At 40.2% G+C, this 18,813-nt stretch overlaps 1 protein-coding gene across 7 annotated transcripts in view; it reads right to left on the bottom strand.

Annotated features, from left to right (window-relative positions):
• LOC124716227 (annexin B9-like) overlaps positions 1-18,813 on the bottom strand; it is a 138,486-nt gene that overhangs the window by 64,811 nt on the left and 54,862 nt on the right. For all 7 annotated transcript variants that reach the window (XM_047243160.1, XM_047243159.1, XM_047243157.1 and 4 more), the window contains exon 2: positions 10,275-10,317. In XM_047243160.1, coding sequence (XP_047099116.1) covers positions 10,275-10,307 — 33 coding nt within the window. In that variant the 5' untranslated portion in view covers positions 10,308-10,317. The remainder of the gene's footprint in view (positions 1-10,274; positions 10,318-18,813) is intronic.

Genomic DNA, 18,813 nt, shown 5'->3' with positions numbered 1-18,813 from the left:
TCTTCCTTAATAGTAGCTGCTTCTTTATGTTCTGCCCAACTTATCAAAGCTACCTCTTCTCTATACACTCTCTGCACTGCAATACTGATTGTCCGTCTCAATTCTGCTTTTGGTCCTCCTCAAAATGATAGGGGTCAATATCTTGGAGGCATGTGCTACCACAATGAGCATACTATACAAGGGTGATTTGATAAGCCTGGTAAATTTTCATGAAAGAACAGAACACTTTTGTTGTGCCTTCATGACTGGTAAGCTTGATTATTCCAAGGATTACATAAAGAATTTCACCACTGTACAGCTTAGAGTTCATTGTTGACAACCATCTGAATTGGTCAGTATGTCAGCTGCAATTGAAAATGGAGAAAACAGTTATTAAACATTATTTCAAGGATTGGACTGCTGCACAAATCAAAACAGAATTGGATGAAGTTCACACAGATGGCACCATCATTGAAGACCATTTACTTTTGGATTAATGAATTTAAATGAGGTTGGACAAGCACTGAAGATTAAGAGTGCTCCAGCTATCCAATTGAGGTCACCACAAAGGAAACAACTGACAAAATCTACGATATGGTAATACAAGACTGCCAAATAAAAATTTGTGGCATTGCTGAGACTGTAGTAACCCCAACTGACTGCATATTATCCTGCATGGAGAATTGTGTGCGAGATGGTTACTGCAATGGTTCACGGTTGATCAAAAGCACAGCTGGCACAACAGTTCAACACAATGTCTGATAATATTTAATTGCAATCTGCAAGATTTTTTGCAGCAGTTTGTGACTTTATGACATCTGGATCTATCACTTCACTATACACCAGAGTCAAAGTGGCAGTAAAAACAATGGACAAAGGCTGATGAAAGTGCACTGAAGAAGACAAAGGCCATTTTGACAGCTGGTAAGGTGATGGCCTTTTTTCTTTGGATTCCCAAGGAAGACAGAGCCATAACTAAACCCTATTATGCTTCATTGTTGTTGGATCATTTGAAGCTTGCATTGGCTGAAGAGAGACCAACATTTGCAAGCAAAAAGAAGTGATTTTTCACCAGTATAATGCAGCATCCCACACAACAGGGATAATAATGGCAGATGTGCATGAATTGAGCTCTGAACCAGCTCTTCATCAAACCCATTCACCAGACTTACACCAAAGTGACTTCATCCTGTTCCCTAACCTGAAAAAGTGGTAGCTGCAGTCAGTTTTGCAGAGTTTGACAGACTTTTTCTGCGGATGAAGAAGCTGGAGGATCACTGGACTAAGTGGCTGTGTCAAAAAGTAAGGTGAATTGTTTGCAAAACAAACAGACTTATCAAACCATCCTCATATAGTTCACATCTGTCTGCAGATGTTTTCTTTGGTCAGAATTTGGCACAAAATGACAGTATTGAGTGTTATTATGATGTACACACTGTTTATCTTGACTGCAAAGTTTTTTAACAGAATTACCAGTTTCATCTATGCAGTATCCATCTTAAGAACCTTTCATTCTGCTGCACTGTATCATGTCAAAACATATCAAAATAATACAAGTCAGATTTTGATTTTTTGTTTTTACATGTTATGACATTCTGCAGTGCAAGAGAAAGCTTCTGAAGATGGCTATTGCACAGCCACAACTGGTTATTCTATTCAGAAAACTTTGCAGTCAAGACAATTAATTAAAAATTATGTTTCTTTTGGCATTGGAACAAACTTTTTTAAGTCTGTTGAGAACTGCCCCATTTAATATATAAATCTTATGAGTTCTTCCTCATGTAGCTATTTTACAGCATCCTTGAGTTCTGCTGCTTCCCTTGTTCTTCCTGACTGCAAAGTTGAACTCATCATGCAAAATACACACTGACAAAAAATCTGAACACCAAAATATAACGAAATGACAGTGTTTCAGAAACTTTACTGGGGTCTTACAGGTATGATTTTATGTATACAGACTGAAGGGGCGTTGAAAATTTGTGCCAAGACTGGGTATCAAACCCAGGTTTCCTGCTTACTTGGCAGGTGCATTAGCCACTAAGCCACTTTGGCACAGTAGTTCACACAACTGCACGGATTACCCTGGCACACCTCCCTCCTTAATCCAAATTCTCATTGCCACCCCAGTCTACTTCAAATTCCCCCTTACACAACAATACACAGCTATTACTGACACAAAGACAGAACCAGCTTTCATCAGAAAACACAGCACCCTGTACTCCAATAAGCTCTCACCTGCCATCACTAAAGTCACAAAAAGGCAGCGATTTTTGGGTCAGTGGAATGCACACTACAGGTTGTCTAGCTCTGAGCTCTCCTTGAAGTAACAGATTTTTAACAGTTTGTTACACCACTGTGGTGTCAACTGCTGCTCAAATTGCTGCAGCAGATACAATACAATGTGCAAGAGGCATACATCAAACACACTGGTCTTCCCTTTCAGTACTGCCATGTGGCTGTCCAAAGACCAGTCATCTTGCAACCATACTTTCTCTGACGACTGATGCCAGCAATCATGTACAGTGGCTATATTCCTGCCAAGTCTCTTCAATACTGCAGAAGGAACATCCATCTTCTCTGAGCCCTATTACATGACCTCGTTCAAAACTCGAGGGGGTTGGTAATGGTGTGTGACCTTATAGGCATTCTTGATCAAAATCAATTCGCCATGTCCAGCCTCCAAAGTAATTAATATTTAAGACCATTGCAATGTGTATTTAAAGCAAACATGATTTGAACCTTCATATTGTGCTACTTGTGCCACTCTTACACAATTGACGTGAAATCTGAATAGACATCTTTCAGATAAAAACATGCCTACCAACTTTCATTTGTCACAGAATTTCTTCATGGTGTTACAATTCTTTTTCCATCAGTGTAAATTTGTGTTATGCTTTCTGTAAACATTAGCTTTGGCGTCTGTTTCCTGACCATTTCATTTGCTGTTCTTAGCGCAGTACTTTTCAAGGACATCTATCTTTCTTCAACATTTCGGGTTTTGTTCATAATTACTGTTTGCTCCTTCTACACCAATCTGATCACTTCAATTTTGAGTGTATTCATACTACCATTTTTCATAAGTTCTTAATTTTTTTGAATCACATTCTCCTGCACAGATATGGGATACTGCTTAATGCTCTCTACATTATTTTGTCCTTTTAATTTCTCAACCAGTTTCACACACTCATTGTCTGATAAATACTTTGATCAGTATCAAATATAACATCTTGTTTGCTATTAACATGACTTCCTAAAGAATTGTGATACCCAAGTCATAAGAGGGAAGGATGCATGTGACTGGGAGATGACTTCATAGCCATCAGGGATTTAAGGCAAAGTTTCTGAGAGTGTGTTTATTTAGTTAAAAATTCCATAGACCATTTGAATGAGTCTTTTATTGAAATGATGTGGAATGGGTCAGCTTACAAGAATAGTACACATGATTAGTGTGAGCATTAATGATCATTATCTTTGCCCTACTCATGGAACTACACTTCAAAAAAGTGGTTTTTTAAGCTACTAGTCTTAAGTAGATATTTGTCAATCGAATAGATGAAGTGGTTCAGGAGAAATGATATGATGCTCAACTTAAAACTTGCTCTGCTAACTGTCAGGCATTTTATGTCATTGGGCAAGTAATCAAAAATTTTTGTTGACGCATACAGAACTCCTTTCTGAGTCAGCTTTATTAATGGGTAATAAAGGTCATAAGTACACTAACATAAACGTTAATTTAGTGCACAGTGATTTGAGAACATTAACACTGTGTTCAGCAGTAAACTAATCAGATTTTTCAAAACACACACACACACACACACACACACACACACACACACACACACACACTGAACAGTTCAGATTGAAACACTTTAAGTCTAGATTTTTAAGTATGCTAGTATCAGTAAGCCTACTATCTCAAGCAGCCTTAAAGGCTAACTCTGTCTTCTATGTCCTGTAAACCTTACCGTTGTTTTCAATTCTTGTTTAACTTTTGAAAACTATAATTTTATCAGGCTCTACTTTACTTTTTATTAAACATTATCTTTTATTTTATAACTGTTCCCTTTGACAGGCATTTTCTTTATGTATTTTGTACGTGCGCACACTTTAGAGCAGTAAACATTTGACTGCTATTGCAATAGTTTTAAGAATGTGTCATTATGAGCTGCAATGTTTATTGCTCAATCCTGTATATTCTAAATGTTGTCAAAGCATTCATACCAAAAATGTGACCTTTTTGGTGACCAACACATCAAGTTGTGGTGCATTGCAGGCTAAATACACAATGCAGAATCCATGTACCTATGAATGCACTTATGAGCCATTTAAGAGTTAACATCTCCACATTTCTGCAATAAAATCCTGTTCCAAGCCAGTGTGCATTAGCCCACAGAACTTCTGATGGAAGAAAGTATAGTTACGTTGCTGCTTCTCTAAATGAGGACATGGCCACGGAAGTCCAGGATACCTCAACATCCCTACTAAGTACAGACAAATATAGTGCCATTAACCACACTCTGATCAGTTACATGCCTCAGTCTGAAGCCAAATGATTTGGAAAGTTGCTCTGTACAGAGGAGTTAAGTGATTGCACCTCTTCCCAACTGCTGCTTCACCTTCAGACCCTGGCTAGCAATGCTATTAATGAAGATATTTTCCCAAACATCTGTTTTACTTAGCATCTACTGCACGGGAGATATATGCACCAGTAACCTCCATGCAATGGTGGACCATACTGCTGAGCTGTATCTGTCCACATGTGTTGCAGCCATCTCACAATAAGACAATACCTTGGCCTCATCACAAGCACAAATCCCCAAGCTTACAACATAATTCACTGCTCTTAATTTACAACAGTTCTGGTGGCCATGACAGCACCAACACTCACTGAGGAATGCTGTCATTTATCTTCAGCTGCAAAGGTATGCTGATACCACATATGATCTGGCTCAGAAGCTCGACAAAGCCGTTTCTGATGCGAGTTGGGAATTTTGCATGGAAATCAATAACGATCACAACTGCTACTCCAGATGGCAGCCATGGACTGTCACCAAACATTGTATGAAACTGAAGTTTCTAATGGGCACAGGTGCTGACATCACTGTGTCTTCTCAACTACCTCTCTGCAGCAGTGATGACGGTTGCTTTTATGCTGCCAGTGGTTCCACAATCAAGACATATGGTCATGTGGCATGGACTGAACTTTGGCCTCCATCTTTAGTGTGTGGCAATGCATAGTGGAGACAGCATACTCCATCCTTTGAGTAGATTTTTTTTACCATTTTATGACCTAATATTGGACCTTTGCCACCACCATGACTTCTAGATACAACCAACAACATAGGTATCCATGGACATTTATGCTAAGTAGACAACACTGCAATCTGCATGATTACTGGTGGTTCTCCAAATCTAGAACACCGTAGACAGTTCTCAGAGGTCATTTCGAAGCAACTGATTCTAGCATCTGTACAGCACTTAACAGTGCACTATATTCTGGTAAAATAAACGAAAGCCAATTCCTACTTGAACTTGTCTGGTTCCACTGGACAAAATGAATGTATCAAAGTAGGGATTTTGTTTTATGCTCATCATAGGATCTGTCATTCATCAGACTGCAACTAGGCCTTGCCTCTCCACATTGCTCCAAAGAACACCATGTAGTTCTTACCAGCAACTTAATGCCAAAAAAATTCAGGATTGGTACACTTCCTTGTATGTTAAAGATTTCTCATTGAATATCCACAGCAAACACACCTTCTTAAAAATAAACTTTGTACTACTTCCAACAAAATTCCCACTGCTCCAGAATACGTATGTAATACTGCTGTCAGTATTGCATTCAGCCTATTTAAGTTAACTAGGATGCCTTTTGGATTATGGAATGCAGTTCAACCCCCCCCCCCCCCCCCTTTCCCCGGTTGCCACCCCACATATCCCAGACATGTGAGTGGCTCAAGTTACAGAAGCCAGGATGATCTTGGCAATGGGTATTCAGAGACAAGGGTCTCGTCAGGAGTGCCCTAGGGATGTGTGATAGTATTGCTATTATTTTCTGTATACATAAATGATCTGGCAGGTAGAGTGAGCAGCAGTCTGCAGCTATTTGCTGGTCTGGTGGTGTACAGGACGGTATCTGTTCAGCAACTGTAGGAGAATGAAAGATAACTTAAGAAAAAAGTTTTTAGTTGGTTTGATGAATGGCAGCTAGTTCTAAATGCAGAAAAAGGTAAGTTAATGTGGATGAGTAGGACAAACAAACCCATAATGTTTGACTATGAGCATGTAAGCATGTGGTAGGAAAAGTGAACCGTCAATATTGGTTTATTGGGAAAATTTTGGGAAAGTGTGATTCACCTGTGAAGGAGATCACATATACAGCACTAGTGCAACCCACCATTTAATACAGCTCGAGTGTTTGGGATCTGCACCAAGTCGGATTAAAGGAAGACATTGAAGCAATTTAGAGGAAGGCTGCTAGATTTATTACTAGTAGGTTCGAACAACATGCAAGTATTACAGAGATACTTTGGGAACTCAACTGGGAACTACTGGAGAAAAGGAACATTCTTTTCTAACAGAACTATTGAGAAAATTAGAGAAACAGGATTTGAGGCTGACTGCAGAACAATTATACTGCTGCCAATGTACATTTTGTTTAAGGACGACCAAAGATAATACAGAAGAAACTAGAGCTTGTATGGATTCTTATACATAGTCATTTTTCCCTCACTATTTGTGAGTGGAACGAGAAAGAAAATGAATAGTAGTGGTACGGTGGCTTGTGGAGAATGTATGTAGATATATTCCAACATTATGGATGAAGTCACAAGCAATCTCTGCTTCTGCTACATTATACTGATGATGGTTTGGTGATGTCCAACTCAGAGAGAACATCAGGATCACTTATGGCAAATCTCCATTCACCTCCATTCATATGGTTTGGTCAACAATCCATTGAATGAAGTGTTTGGACTTCCAGTAGCTCAATTCCTGGGTCATACCATTAATGCCCAATGAATTCTGCTGCCACAGGAGAGAGTGAAAGACAAACAACTTCCCGCAGCCTGTAACAGCCCATGAGTTGCAAAGATTTTTCAGTGTTGCTAACTATTATTGCTGATCTATGGGCTACACTCTTCTGGCCTCTCCCCTGAAAGACTTCTTAGAAGGTTCACCATCATAATCAAATGACAAATTACAGTGGACTACCAAAGCAGAAACTATATTTAACAATGTGAAGATTGCTATCACTGAAACCAGTTATAGTGCAGCCCATTTTGCAAGTGTTTATCACTTTGATAGTTGATGTGTCAAACTGCAATACATGCTGCACTTCAACAAGAGAAACCAATAATGGCAGCCTTTGGTGCTCTTCAGTCCAAAACTACCTGTCAATACACAGCTGATCAACACATGACTGCAAGTTATGTGCAGGTTATGTGCAGATTATCTTCTATAAAGCAATTCCACCATATGCTTCAAGGCTGACACTTTGTGCTGCTCACTGATCACAAGCTGCTAATTTATGCTTTCCATCAGAGGTCAGACAAACCAATGCCATGTCAGCTGCAACACTCAATTATACAGTGCACTTCCTGACTTAGTCCTTGCTGCTGGGAATCAGAATGAGTCTGCAGACACACTTCCAGTGTAGAGGACTGCTACTAATCAGTTGCCTTGGCTCAGCAACACAACCGCAATCTGCAAGACTTTCTATTATGCCCACCTGAGTTACAGCTTTGCACTCCAGATACCTCATTCCAATTTAACATTTCACTGTTGTGTTTCTGTGTCAAATGCTTGCACATTTGTGACAGCAAACTTTCATTAACAGTCAATGTTTTCACCGCACCACTTCTCTCCCACCCTTAGTACAGAGTACAAGAAGACTGGTTAACCAAGTTTTTATGGCTGAATATATGGACACAAACATTAGAGCTTTTGTGCACCAATGTATGGCCTGCCAACAACATAGTATCACCTGTTATGTCAATACCCTTCTTAGTATTTTTGTCCAACCCAACCAGATTTTAAACTGTTCACAGAAACTACACACACTTACTCGTTGACTGCTTCACCCTTTGGGCTGAAGTTTTCCCTATAATCAACACCACCACTGAAATGATTAAAAGCATGTTTTTGTGCATGGACTGCTAACTTTGGAGCGTCACTGTGTACCACCACTGACCAAGACAGACAGTTTGAGAGATGTCTATTAAAATCACTCACTGTTTTGTTAGACATGAAACATTTTCAAAATGTAGCTTATGATCCAGCAGCAAATAGCTTGCACTGCCAATTGAAAGTGTTTCTAATATACCATCAGATTAAATACCTGATGAAATGAGAAACTTTACGGAATCATCTATCCCTCCATCGATTGTCAGACAGGCTGAATGACAAGTCTTGTTACAGCAGACAGTACCATTAGAACTGGGAAAGGGGAGGGGAGGGAGGGGATGATTGATGATAACAGTCATTATGAGCTGCAACATATACTGATCAATCCTGTTTACTCTTTAATTTTTTTCATTTGTTGACTAATTTCCTATGATTAACTCAATTTTGTGTGTTCTCATATTTACATAATAAATGTTGTAAAAGAAATATTTGTGCCAAAATGCAACAAGTTTTATGGTGCTAATTGCTTCACATTTTGTTACTTGGTGAGCTAAGCCAACTCTCAAACTTTAAAGAAACTTGTTTCTATTATATCCCCTCACATTTAAATCTAACTTTTGTTCAGCATGGAAATTTCTTCATGAGGCCATCTTTACTATGCTGACCACATCGAAATTATTTTCACAGTCAGCAGATTTATGCTGTAGTACATCATATGATATCAAGTGCATCTAAAATTTTTTGAATCCTTGCCAAGCCCTTAATTGTGAATTGCACAGTAGTAACACAGGTGTACGTACAAATGCAACAGTGCATAAAACATTGTTATGTCAGTTCAGTGTGCTGAGGAAGGGGAAGACCTACATGGCCAGCACCAATACGAGTGGGTAAAGCACTATGCTGACCACATCGAAATTATTTTCACAGTCAGCAGATTTATGCTGTAGTACATCATATGATATTAAGTGCATCTAAAATTTTTTGAATCCTTGCCAAGCCCTTAATTGTGAATTGCACAGTAGTAACACAGGTGTACGTACAAATGCAACAGTGCATAAAACATTGTTATGTCAGTTCAGTGTACTGAGGAAGGGGAAGACCTACATGGCCAGCACCAATAGGAGTGGGTAAAGCACAGTGACATTCAAACAAAAGTTATGGTATAACTGTTCTACTTTCTTGCCCTATCACCCTCTTCAGTGGTAGAATTCATGCAAGCTGACAGTTATTAGTTACTGAAATCTGTAGCATGGTATTTTCTGAGTTCTCTAAAGTTCCCACATGTTTCATCACAGTCTACAATGGAACTATCACTGCTTCCATCAGCAACATCAACAGCATAGCTGTTGTGCACAGTTGGGACACATCATGTAGTGTGTTAATTACACACAGTTTTAATGCAATATTTTTTTACACCTAATAGTTTGGAATTTTAGTACCTTGTCTCCACTCATATAGGCCTACAACATTTTTTATGAGACAATGTGTAAATTCGCAACTGTTGTATACAGACAACGACTTCTAAGAAGTTCATACATAAATAGAGATTACATGAACATGCACCAAATTGCATTTCGATATAGGTCATTATTTCTTCATAGCAGGTAGACTTCAACGTTCTCATTTTTTTTTTTTACACACACAAGCTTACATATTTGTATCACAGTGTCACAGCATTTACACAAACAATGTCCTGAATACATGTCTCACATATCTCAACAGACAGCAACAAAAAGCAAAGCCCATACACATAGCAAACAAGTAGTTGGCACCAGAAACTTAATTACTTTATACAATGCAAAAAAACAGATTACAAATAATTCAAGGTGCTTCAAAGCCAAGAAGAATGATTTAAGATTCACTTTTGCTGTCATAACAAAATATTTAATCAATGTAGGCATAAAAAAATCTGAAAACTGGAAATTATGACTTGTTCTAGTATTTAAATTTACTCATTTCCAGTTTTTATGCAGACTCCATACAAAATATTCTATATTTATAAGAAAAATTATGGTTGATATTGCACCCCATAAATCCAAATTGATAATATTACTATGCACTCATATCAGCCAAATGCTTCATTATATATCAAGCAAAACATCAGCACCTATATTATTGAAGTCTATTTTTGCACAGCAGAATTATGAAGATCAATATGAAATATGCTATACCTGTGGGTAGCCAGGATATCCAGGGTAACTCATCTTCCAGCTCCTGAAACAACACGTGCACCGTCTTAAGACATTAGCACTTTAGTTACTTAATGGAAAAAATTTAGTATAAGAGGCAATGAATAAATGTGTTATGGAGATGCTGCACTGCATTCAAACTCACAATTGTCTTATTATATTTATGAATTATTTATTCTACAGGTGTCACAGCCAGCATTCTAACTTAACCGACATAACTTCACTAGATCAAATACCGCCAAAATTAGAAGACAACTACAGCACAGCAAGACATTTATTTATGTATGTTTTCTAAATTCCAAAACAGTATAATGCTATACTTGTGGCTCCTAAGTTTGACAATGGCAAAACAAAACAAGAAGACTAAATTCATCTTACTTAACAACTTTATTCGAAATTACTGGTGGATTCACAAACAATGACTCAAGTTTGGACTTCTCTGCGCACCTACCTCTCACATTCTCCGACAGCCAATGGGCATTCATAAGTGTTCTGAGCACTCTGCTGTGAATGTCACAGCCAACACAAGCATTAAATGTGATTGTGGCAAGTTATTTAGTGAAATTTTATTCGACTTGTTGCAAGTTGTCACCACTGATGGTGGTAGCAAGTGAAATTTTGCATAAGCAAGCAAGAAGGACTTTTCAGGACATATGCTTTCTTCAATCACAAAGCACATGTATGCACATACTGGCAACAATGCCATATCTCAACCTGCGCAAAGTTCGTTAATCATAGTATAAAGGGCCTAGAGATCTAGAAATAATAGCCTTAACAGGTGTTTAAGATTGTAGAGCATTAGCAGGAACTTAAACGTCCCTTGACTACTATTTCTTAGATGCAAACAGCATGAGAACTTCAGAGACAAAATTGATAACAGAAAGTTTAACTCATCATTAATATTCAATTCTGGGAGTAAACATGCGTAACTGCAGCTTTGCTACCACAAAGCTGTATATCAGCTGCAAATGTAATTTGTTAACCCATACGTTCTTATGCTGCAATGGTGCAAAAACTAACCTGAAACGACCTTTGTAAAAGAACACATGAAAACACTTTAGTATTTCTGCTTTTGCTTTGCTTCAATCAAGTTCAGTCCCTGTATTAAACAAGTATGTCTATGGTCCTATATTTTGTTTTACAGTAATTGTGGCGTAGTCTGTTCCTTTAGAAGTTTACACAGACTTTATACCATGAACTGTTTTACAACGTAGATATGTATCCAGTACTTTTTCAACTATTCTTTTAAACTTTAACTACTGTTTCCCTCCATGCTCGTGTCTGAAGTTAAATGTTTCTACGTAATACTTATAACACACACCAAACACAAACCACTTAAAAAATAGAGCAAAACTTATTTGGACCAACATTAAACAAGAAAGAAAGAAATACGGCAAAGTGAAGTAAACCAGTCTGTGGCAACAAATGTTGCACCTGTTGACAACCAACCAAATATGAGAGGAATTCAAATGGTAAGTTACAAGTTATTTGGCAGACCTAGTAACTTTTATTGAAACTTTACTACAATTCACTGTGATTCAGATACATGACTTTTTCTAACAGTCACCCTACCATGTAAACAATGTCCAGAAAGTTCTGCCAATCATTCAATTTCTCAACTATGGAAATCCACTCCTCGACCATTCAGATGTTTGAGAACTGTTGGATGAATAGCTTCATCATTGGAAAATCTCTTTCCCCAGATGTTCTTTCAGCTTGCCGAAAATATGGAAACCTCACGGTGCAAGACATTGATTTCCTGATCAGCATCACTAATGCCTGGGTGGCCTTGGTCAAACTTGTCACATTTCACTGTGTCTGGACTTGACTTAGTCCAAGAACCTTACTGCCCCACATACTTTTATTACATTTGTAGTTGCCATGCTATTTCACTTCTATGCAGTGATAGATCATTTATGCGTACAACAGCAGAAATGTATATGCTGGACATCCAGATTGTGTACATTCTTATGACAATATGCCACTCTTGCGAAATGGTCTTAGTACAGGAAAACATGTGTAACTCACTTTCAAAAGTCTATGTACATATCCATTAAACAAGGATGTACATAAATAGGTGTACAGCAGGTACACTGCATTTTTATCTGTTCTAAGAGTGTTTCTCCATTTTTTCAGATATTCCAATAATCACAGCTGAAGCAATAACCAACAGGTTGGTGATCAAACAATACTGGAAGACAGAATACTGAACAGATTTGACTAACAGAAGAATTCAATAACCTCCACCAAGTAGGCTTCAATTTACAGGTCATGTGACATGTCACTGAGCTGGAACAGTTTACAGGTATGAAACTTCCTGGCAGATTAAAATTGTGTGCCCGACCGAGACTAACTGTGAGTACCGGGCGTGAGTCGTGCTTCGGTAGCTCAGTTGGTAGAGCACTTGCCCGCGAAAGGCAAAGGTCCCGAGTTCGAGTCTCGGTCGGGCACACAGTTTTAATCTGCCAGGAAGTTTCATATCAGCGCACACTCAGCTGCAGAGTGAAAATCTCATTCTAGTTTACAGGTAGTTTGACATTTGATGAAACAGAGTCTATCTGATGTGCCAAAGAGTGGTCAACCAGTGAGTGTTACTACCTATGAAAATGAAATATTGTAGTTGCACAGGCACACATCGGAAACCCAAAGAAACCTAACAGAGAGCCTGTATCGAATTTGACATTTCCCTTAGAGCCATGGGTTATCTAAAGCAACATTTATGTTTGCAAGTGCACCTTTCAAGATTACTTCATTGATTGATCTATGATAATCCAGATAACGGTTTGGAATTCTACAAGATTATTTTGAATGAAGAAATGTAAGATGATATAATTTGAAAAATTTAATGATCTGACAAAGCTAGGTGGTGGTGATAATAGCCATAACTGTGTGCACTATGCCACAAAAACCCCCGTGCCACAATTTAAAGACAACTGAATCAATCTGGGGCTACAGTTTCGGCATGTCTTTCAGGTTAAGGGATCATTGGACCTGTTTCTCTCCCCCCCCCCCCTCCCCTTCCATGCAGATGACACCCATGATGCCTATCTTACATGCTGTGTGATACTGGTATTCCACTATTACATCTGCAGCAGGGTAATTAAGAGTTCTACTTCGAGGAAGATGGCACTAGTCCCCACTATGACTTAACAGTGCATGGGTTTCTTGACAAACAATTAGCAAATAAGTGAATAATCTGATGAGGGCCAATTGGACAGACTAGGTGATCACCAGACCTCCAGTGGACTGTTCTGGGATGTTATCAAAGATAAAATTTTTGCAAGAGAACAACATGCTGTTGACATGTCAGTTCGTAAGAGAAGCAAGCCACAACTTTCAATGCAATAAAGAACTCTGTGCCAAATTGTGCTCAAGTGAACAAAACACTACAGGAATGAGTAAATGTAGGCCAGCAATTTGAGCACTTAACACATTGCATTTATTGTGACTCCATAAACATTTTCTATAGTAAATTTTTCCACTCATTTGATTACCAAACTAATTTCTATAGCAACAGCTACTGTGTACCTACTTATGCAATCCCCACCAAAACCCCCTTAATTGACTGACCCTTATTCCAGCAATGCTGTAAATTCTATAAATGTGCATGTGAATGTACTTCCACTAGAAAAAGAACAAGAGCTCTAAAGCTAGTGTGAATGGAGTTTCCTGTTAGCCTAATGTTCCTGTGCTCCATACATCAGTTGTCATTCCCTTATTTTATTTATTTATTTTTTATTTATTTATTTATTTTTATTTGCTATCCACAAAAAAATCAGTTTTCAGAGATTGTCATAGCTTTAGTTTATGTGGATGGCGAGACATACTTGTATTAATTTTTCTTATCGGTTTCCTGCCAATACGTGCTTAGGTTATACATACTAACAGTTACACAAGGGGCCATTAAAATTTGAAATCTATTGAGTAACAGCATTTCTACAAGTTTTCTGACCAGACTGTGTACCAATTAGGTTCCTTTCAGAGTACACTTATGCAATAGCACCATACTTAATCATATACCACCACTCACACAACAAATATCCGTATCCAAAGACTGGAAAGTTGCACAGGTCACACCAATATTCAAGAAAGGTAGTATGAGTAATCCACTAAATTACAGACCCATATCATTGACATCGATATGCAGCAGGATTTTGGAACATATGTTGTGTTTGAACATTATGAATTACCTCTAAGAAAATGGTCTATTGACACACAATCAACACAGGTTTAGAAAACATCGTTCTTGTTAAACAAAACTAGCTCTTTACTCATTGAGTGCTATTGGCAAGGGATTTCAGATTGATTTCATATTGCTGGATTTCTGGAAGGCTTTTGAAACTGTACCACACAAGCGGCTTGTAGTGAAATTGCATGCTTATGGAGTATCACGTCAGTTATGTGACTGGATTCGTGATTTCCTGTCAGAGGGGTCACAGTTCATAGTAACTGATGGGAAGTCATCAAGTAAAACAGAAATGATTTCTGGCGTTCCCCCTGGTAGTGTTATAGGCAATTTGCTGTTGCTTGTCTATATAAATGATTTGGGAGACAATCTGAGCAGCTGTCTTAGGTTGCTTGCAGATGATGCTGTCATTTATCAACTAATAAAGTCATCAGAAGATCAAAACAAATTTTGAAACGATTTATAAAAGATACTGCTATGGTGTGAAAATCAGCAATTGACCCTAAATAATAAAGTGTGAGGTCAATGCACATAAGTGGTAAAAGGACCCATTAAACTCTGCATACACGATAAATCATTCAAATTTAAGAGCCATGAATTCTACTAAATATCTAGGAATTACAGTTACAAACAACTTAAATTGGAAGGAACACATTGCCTACACTAGGCTTGTCTGTCCTCTTAGAATACTGCTCCGCATTGTGGGATCCTTACCAGACAGGATTGATGAAGTACACTGAAAAAGTTGATTGACTAATTGAGAAGGGTTACAGGACCAAACGGCCAGGTCATCAGTCCCATGATTCCAAAGTGAGTTACAGAAGAAAGCGGTTCTGCTAAACGTGGACGGATTGAGTCAGGGAAGTCAAATGATAAAAGAATGAACATTAAACACACACAGTAAAAGCATAAAAGGTGAGACCAAATCTAAAAACTGGAAAAAAAAGGGCTGCAGTCATGGGGTCACAGACCATGAAGACTGCAAAAGAATTCCCAACCATAAACAAACCGCCCCTGTTCCAAGACTAAAGGAGAACCTTACATCTGGAAATAAAAACCACTTTCACGGAGGAAACCGAGGTCCAGGTCAAGCATCTGTGGATTGTCTGCTAATATTAAATTTAAGGGAGCAGGAAGACTACACGTAACACAAAGGGCCAAAAGATGGGGACATGCCACCAATATGTGAGATATCGTCAGTCTGGTGCCACAACCACATTGTGGGTGTGGGTTGCTACACAGGAGGAAACAATGGGTGAGCCGGGTATGACCAATGTGTAAACGGTATGAAATAGTGGACTACTACCATGAGGAGTGGAAGGAAGAGTGAAAAGCTGCAGTAGACTCCTCGATCGTGCAGAGTTTGTTACTATGAGCAGTAGCTCTCCAGGTGGCATTCCACTTTTGGGCAGAGAGAGATTTGATGCAGATACACATATCCACAGCTGGTATCATGAAAGGAAATAGGGGTTAAGTATCTGCTTCTCTAGGCAGTCAGCCAGTTCATTCCCTGGGATGCCCACATGACTTAGGACCCAGAGAAAGATGACTGAACAGGCAGCACACTCAAGGGCAGAGAGAAGGTCATGGATAGGAGAGACCAAACGGCAACAAGAGTAGCATCGGTCAATAGCCTGCAGACTCCTCATGGAGTCTGAACAAATTAAAACACTGTGGAGGGAGGCATGAGTAAGAAAAAGGAGGGCCCTGTGAATGGCTCAAAGCTCTGCTGTGAACACACTACATGGTGTTCGAAGCCTGCTTCTGTAAGGAGACTATCAACAGGACTATTGTGAAAGGCATCAACAGCCAGACACACCCCACAATGATGGGCAGGGTCAAGGAGTTGTAAAGTGGAAGGAGCTGCTGAGCCATAAACCTGAATACCATAATCCAGTCTGGACAAGACCAGAGCATGCTAAAGACGGAGAAGAGTGGAACAGCCTGCACTCTAAGATGTGTGGGCCAGGAGGCGGAGAGCATTACTCTTCCACATGCATGTGGTCTTTAGGTAGTGAATGTGGGGCAACCATGTCAGCTTGTTATCAAAAATAAGGCCCAAGAACAGGACTATGCTACAACATCAAGGAGCTGGTTGCCTAAATAAAGTTCTGGATAAGGATGTACTGTGGGTTGAAGAGAAAAATGCGTAACCCGCATTTTGGAGGGAGAAAATGAAGGCATTGGCAGTGGTCCATACAGAGGCCCGTCAGATGGCACCTTGGAGCTGGCCCTCAGCAGATGCTACTGAGTGGGAGCTGCGTCTGATGCAAAAATCGTCGACAAACAATGCCGGAGTAACCAGAGGCACAACAGAGGTCACAAGCCCATTGATGGCAACGAGGAGAGTGTGACACTTAGCACAGAACCCTGTGGGATACCATTCTCCTGAATCTGAGGGGCTCAGAGTGAAGTGCCAAATCAAACCCGGAAGAGCCAGTGAGATGAGAACTCTCAGATAAAATCTTAAGGGAACCACAGAAGCCTCAGTCACAGAGGGTAACTAAAATGTAATGGTGCCAAGCCATGTCATATACCTTACATAGGTCAAAGAAGACTGTGACAAGGTGCCAGTGGTGAGTAAAAGCCTGTCAGATGGCCGATTCCAATCTGAGTAAATGGTCATTTGGAGATCACCCTGACCATAAGCCACACTGATACAGGGACAAAAGGCCCCGAGATTCGAGTACCCACCATATCTGAAGCTGACCATCCTTTCGAGCAGTTTACAAAGCACATTCATCAAGCTAGTTGGGTGGTAGTTGTCTAGACACATTTAGTTTTCGCTGGCTTAAGAACGGGGATAACTATATTGTCTCACCATTGTGATGGAAAAGCACCTATGAGCCAAGTGTGGTTTAAGATCCTGAGGAGCTGTTGCCTCTGGGGAATTCCTATTCAGTGAAGGGTGCATTATAGGGCTCAACATTGTGCGGGATGAAACTGAGCAGGGTGGTAGGGTAGGAAGAGGATGATAATGCCATCGCAAAGTGTGATGCAAGGCGTTCTGTGAGACCAATGGATCAGTGCATAGAGCACCTTAGCGGTTCAGCTCCTGGACAGTTGACTGTCGCTGGCGGCCCAGAAGGCTACGGAGCTTGGATCAAATCTGCAATGAAGAGGCATACATCCCCAGGGAGGAAACATAGTGCTCCCAGCATTACTGTTCACTCCACTTAAGATAATGAGCCTTAGCAAGGAGATGCTTAAAAGTGAGGAGGATGGTCTGTGAAGGGTGTCTCTTAAATCGCTACAGTGCCCGTCGGCAGTCCTAGACGGCAACAGCGACATCCTTGGTTAATCACGGTACCAGTGAACGATGAGGGGGACCTGTGGATATGGGGACAGCAGTACCAGCAGCATGAAGAACAGTGGCAGAGATGTGTTCCAGAACTAAATCAATGGAATTTGAGAGGGGAGTGTGGAAGTCCACAGCAGATGTATATAAAGGCCAAATGGCCCTGCAGAATGCCCTTGGGGGCCTGTCTGCTTGACAGGAGAATGATCACCAGAAAGTGATCACTGTCACAATCATGAGATGACCAATGTAGGGCAGCCACAAGGGCAGGGGAGAAGATCGTGAGATCTATAGCAGAGAAGGTGCCATGGGCAGCACTGAAATGGGTAGGAGAACCATCTTTGAGGAAAGACAAATCGAGGTCTGTGATAAGTTGGTCAATTAGGATACCCCTACCCATTGAAGTGACACTGCCCTCCCCCTCCCCACCCCACCCCCCACAGTGGATTGCGGGCACTTCTTCGGCTGGGGAGGAGGAACAGCTCCCTGACAGGAGATCATAGGAACTGCAGGGGAGGGGGAGGGGAGAGAGGGAAGGGGCTGGGGTGAGGAGGAAATGAAGTAACAGAGGCAAAAGTTGAAGACAGTGACACTGGATGGAGTGTCTCATACTTTTGGCGAGCCTCAGCATAAGACAGGTGATCCAAAGACTTATTTCTTTTCTCTTTTGTAAGCCAGGCAATCCGGCGAGTGAGGGGAGTTGCGGTCAGCCCAACTGCCACACACAGGTGGCGGAACACAGGGGTTTCCTCTCATGGAGTAGGTGGCCAGTCACCACACAAAGGGTCCGGTATACAGCAGGAAGAGACATGCCCAAAACACAAGCACCTAAAGCACCACATAGGTGTTTGGACATATGGCTTCACATCACATCTGTAGCACATAACCTTGACTTTCTCTGGGAGGGTATCCCCTCAAAAGCCAGAATTAAGGTGCCAGTATCAGTGCGGTTGTCTTTGCAACCCTTCTGCACACATCAAACAAAATGAACACTACGCTGCTCCAGATTAGCCTGGAGTTCCTCGTCAGTTGGCAGG

Source organism: Schistocerca piceifrons, chromosome 1 (assembly GCF_021461385.2).
Source record: "Schistocerca piceifrons isolate TAMUIC-IGC-003096 chromosome 1, iqSchPice1.1, whole genome shotgun sequence".
NCBI classification, from domain to species: domain Eukaryota; kingdom Metazoa; phylum Arthropoda; class Insecta; order Orthoptera; family Acrididae; genus Schistocerca; species Schistocerca piceifrons.
This window is presented reverse-complemented; position numbering and strand designations above follow the sequence as displayed.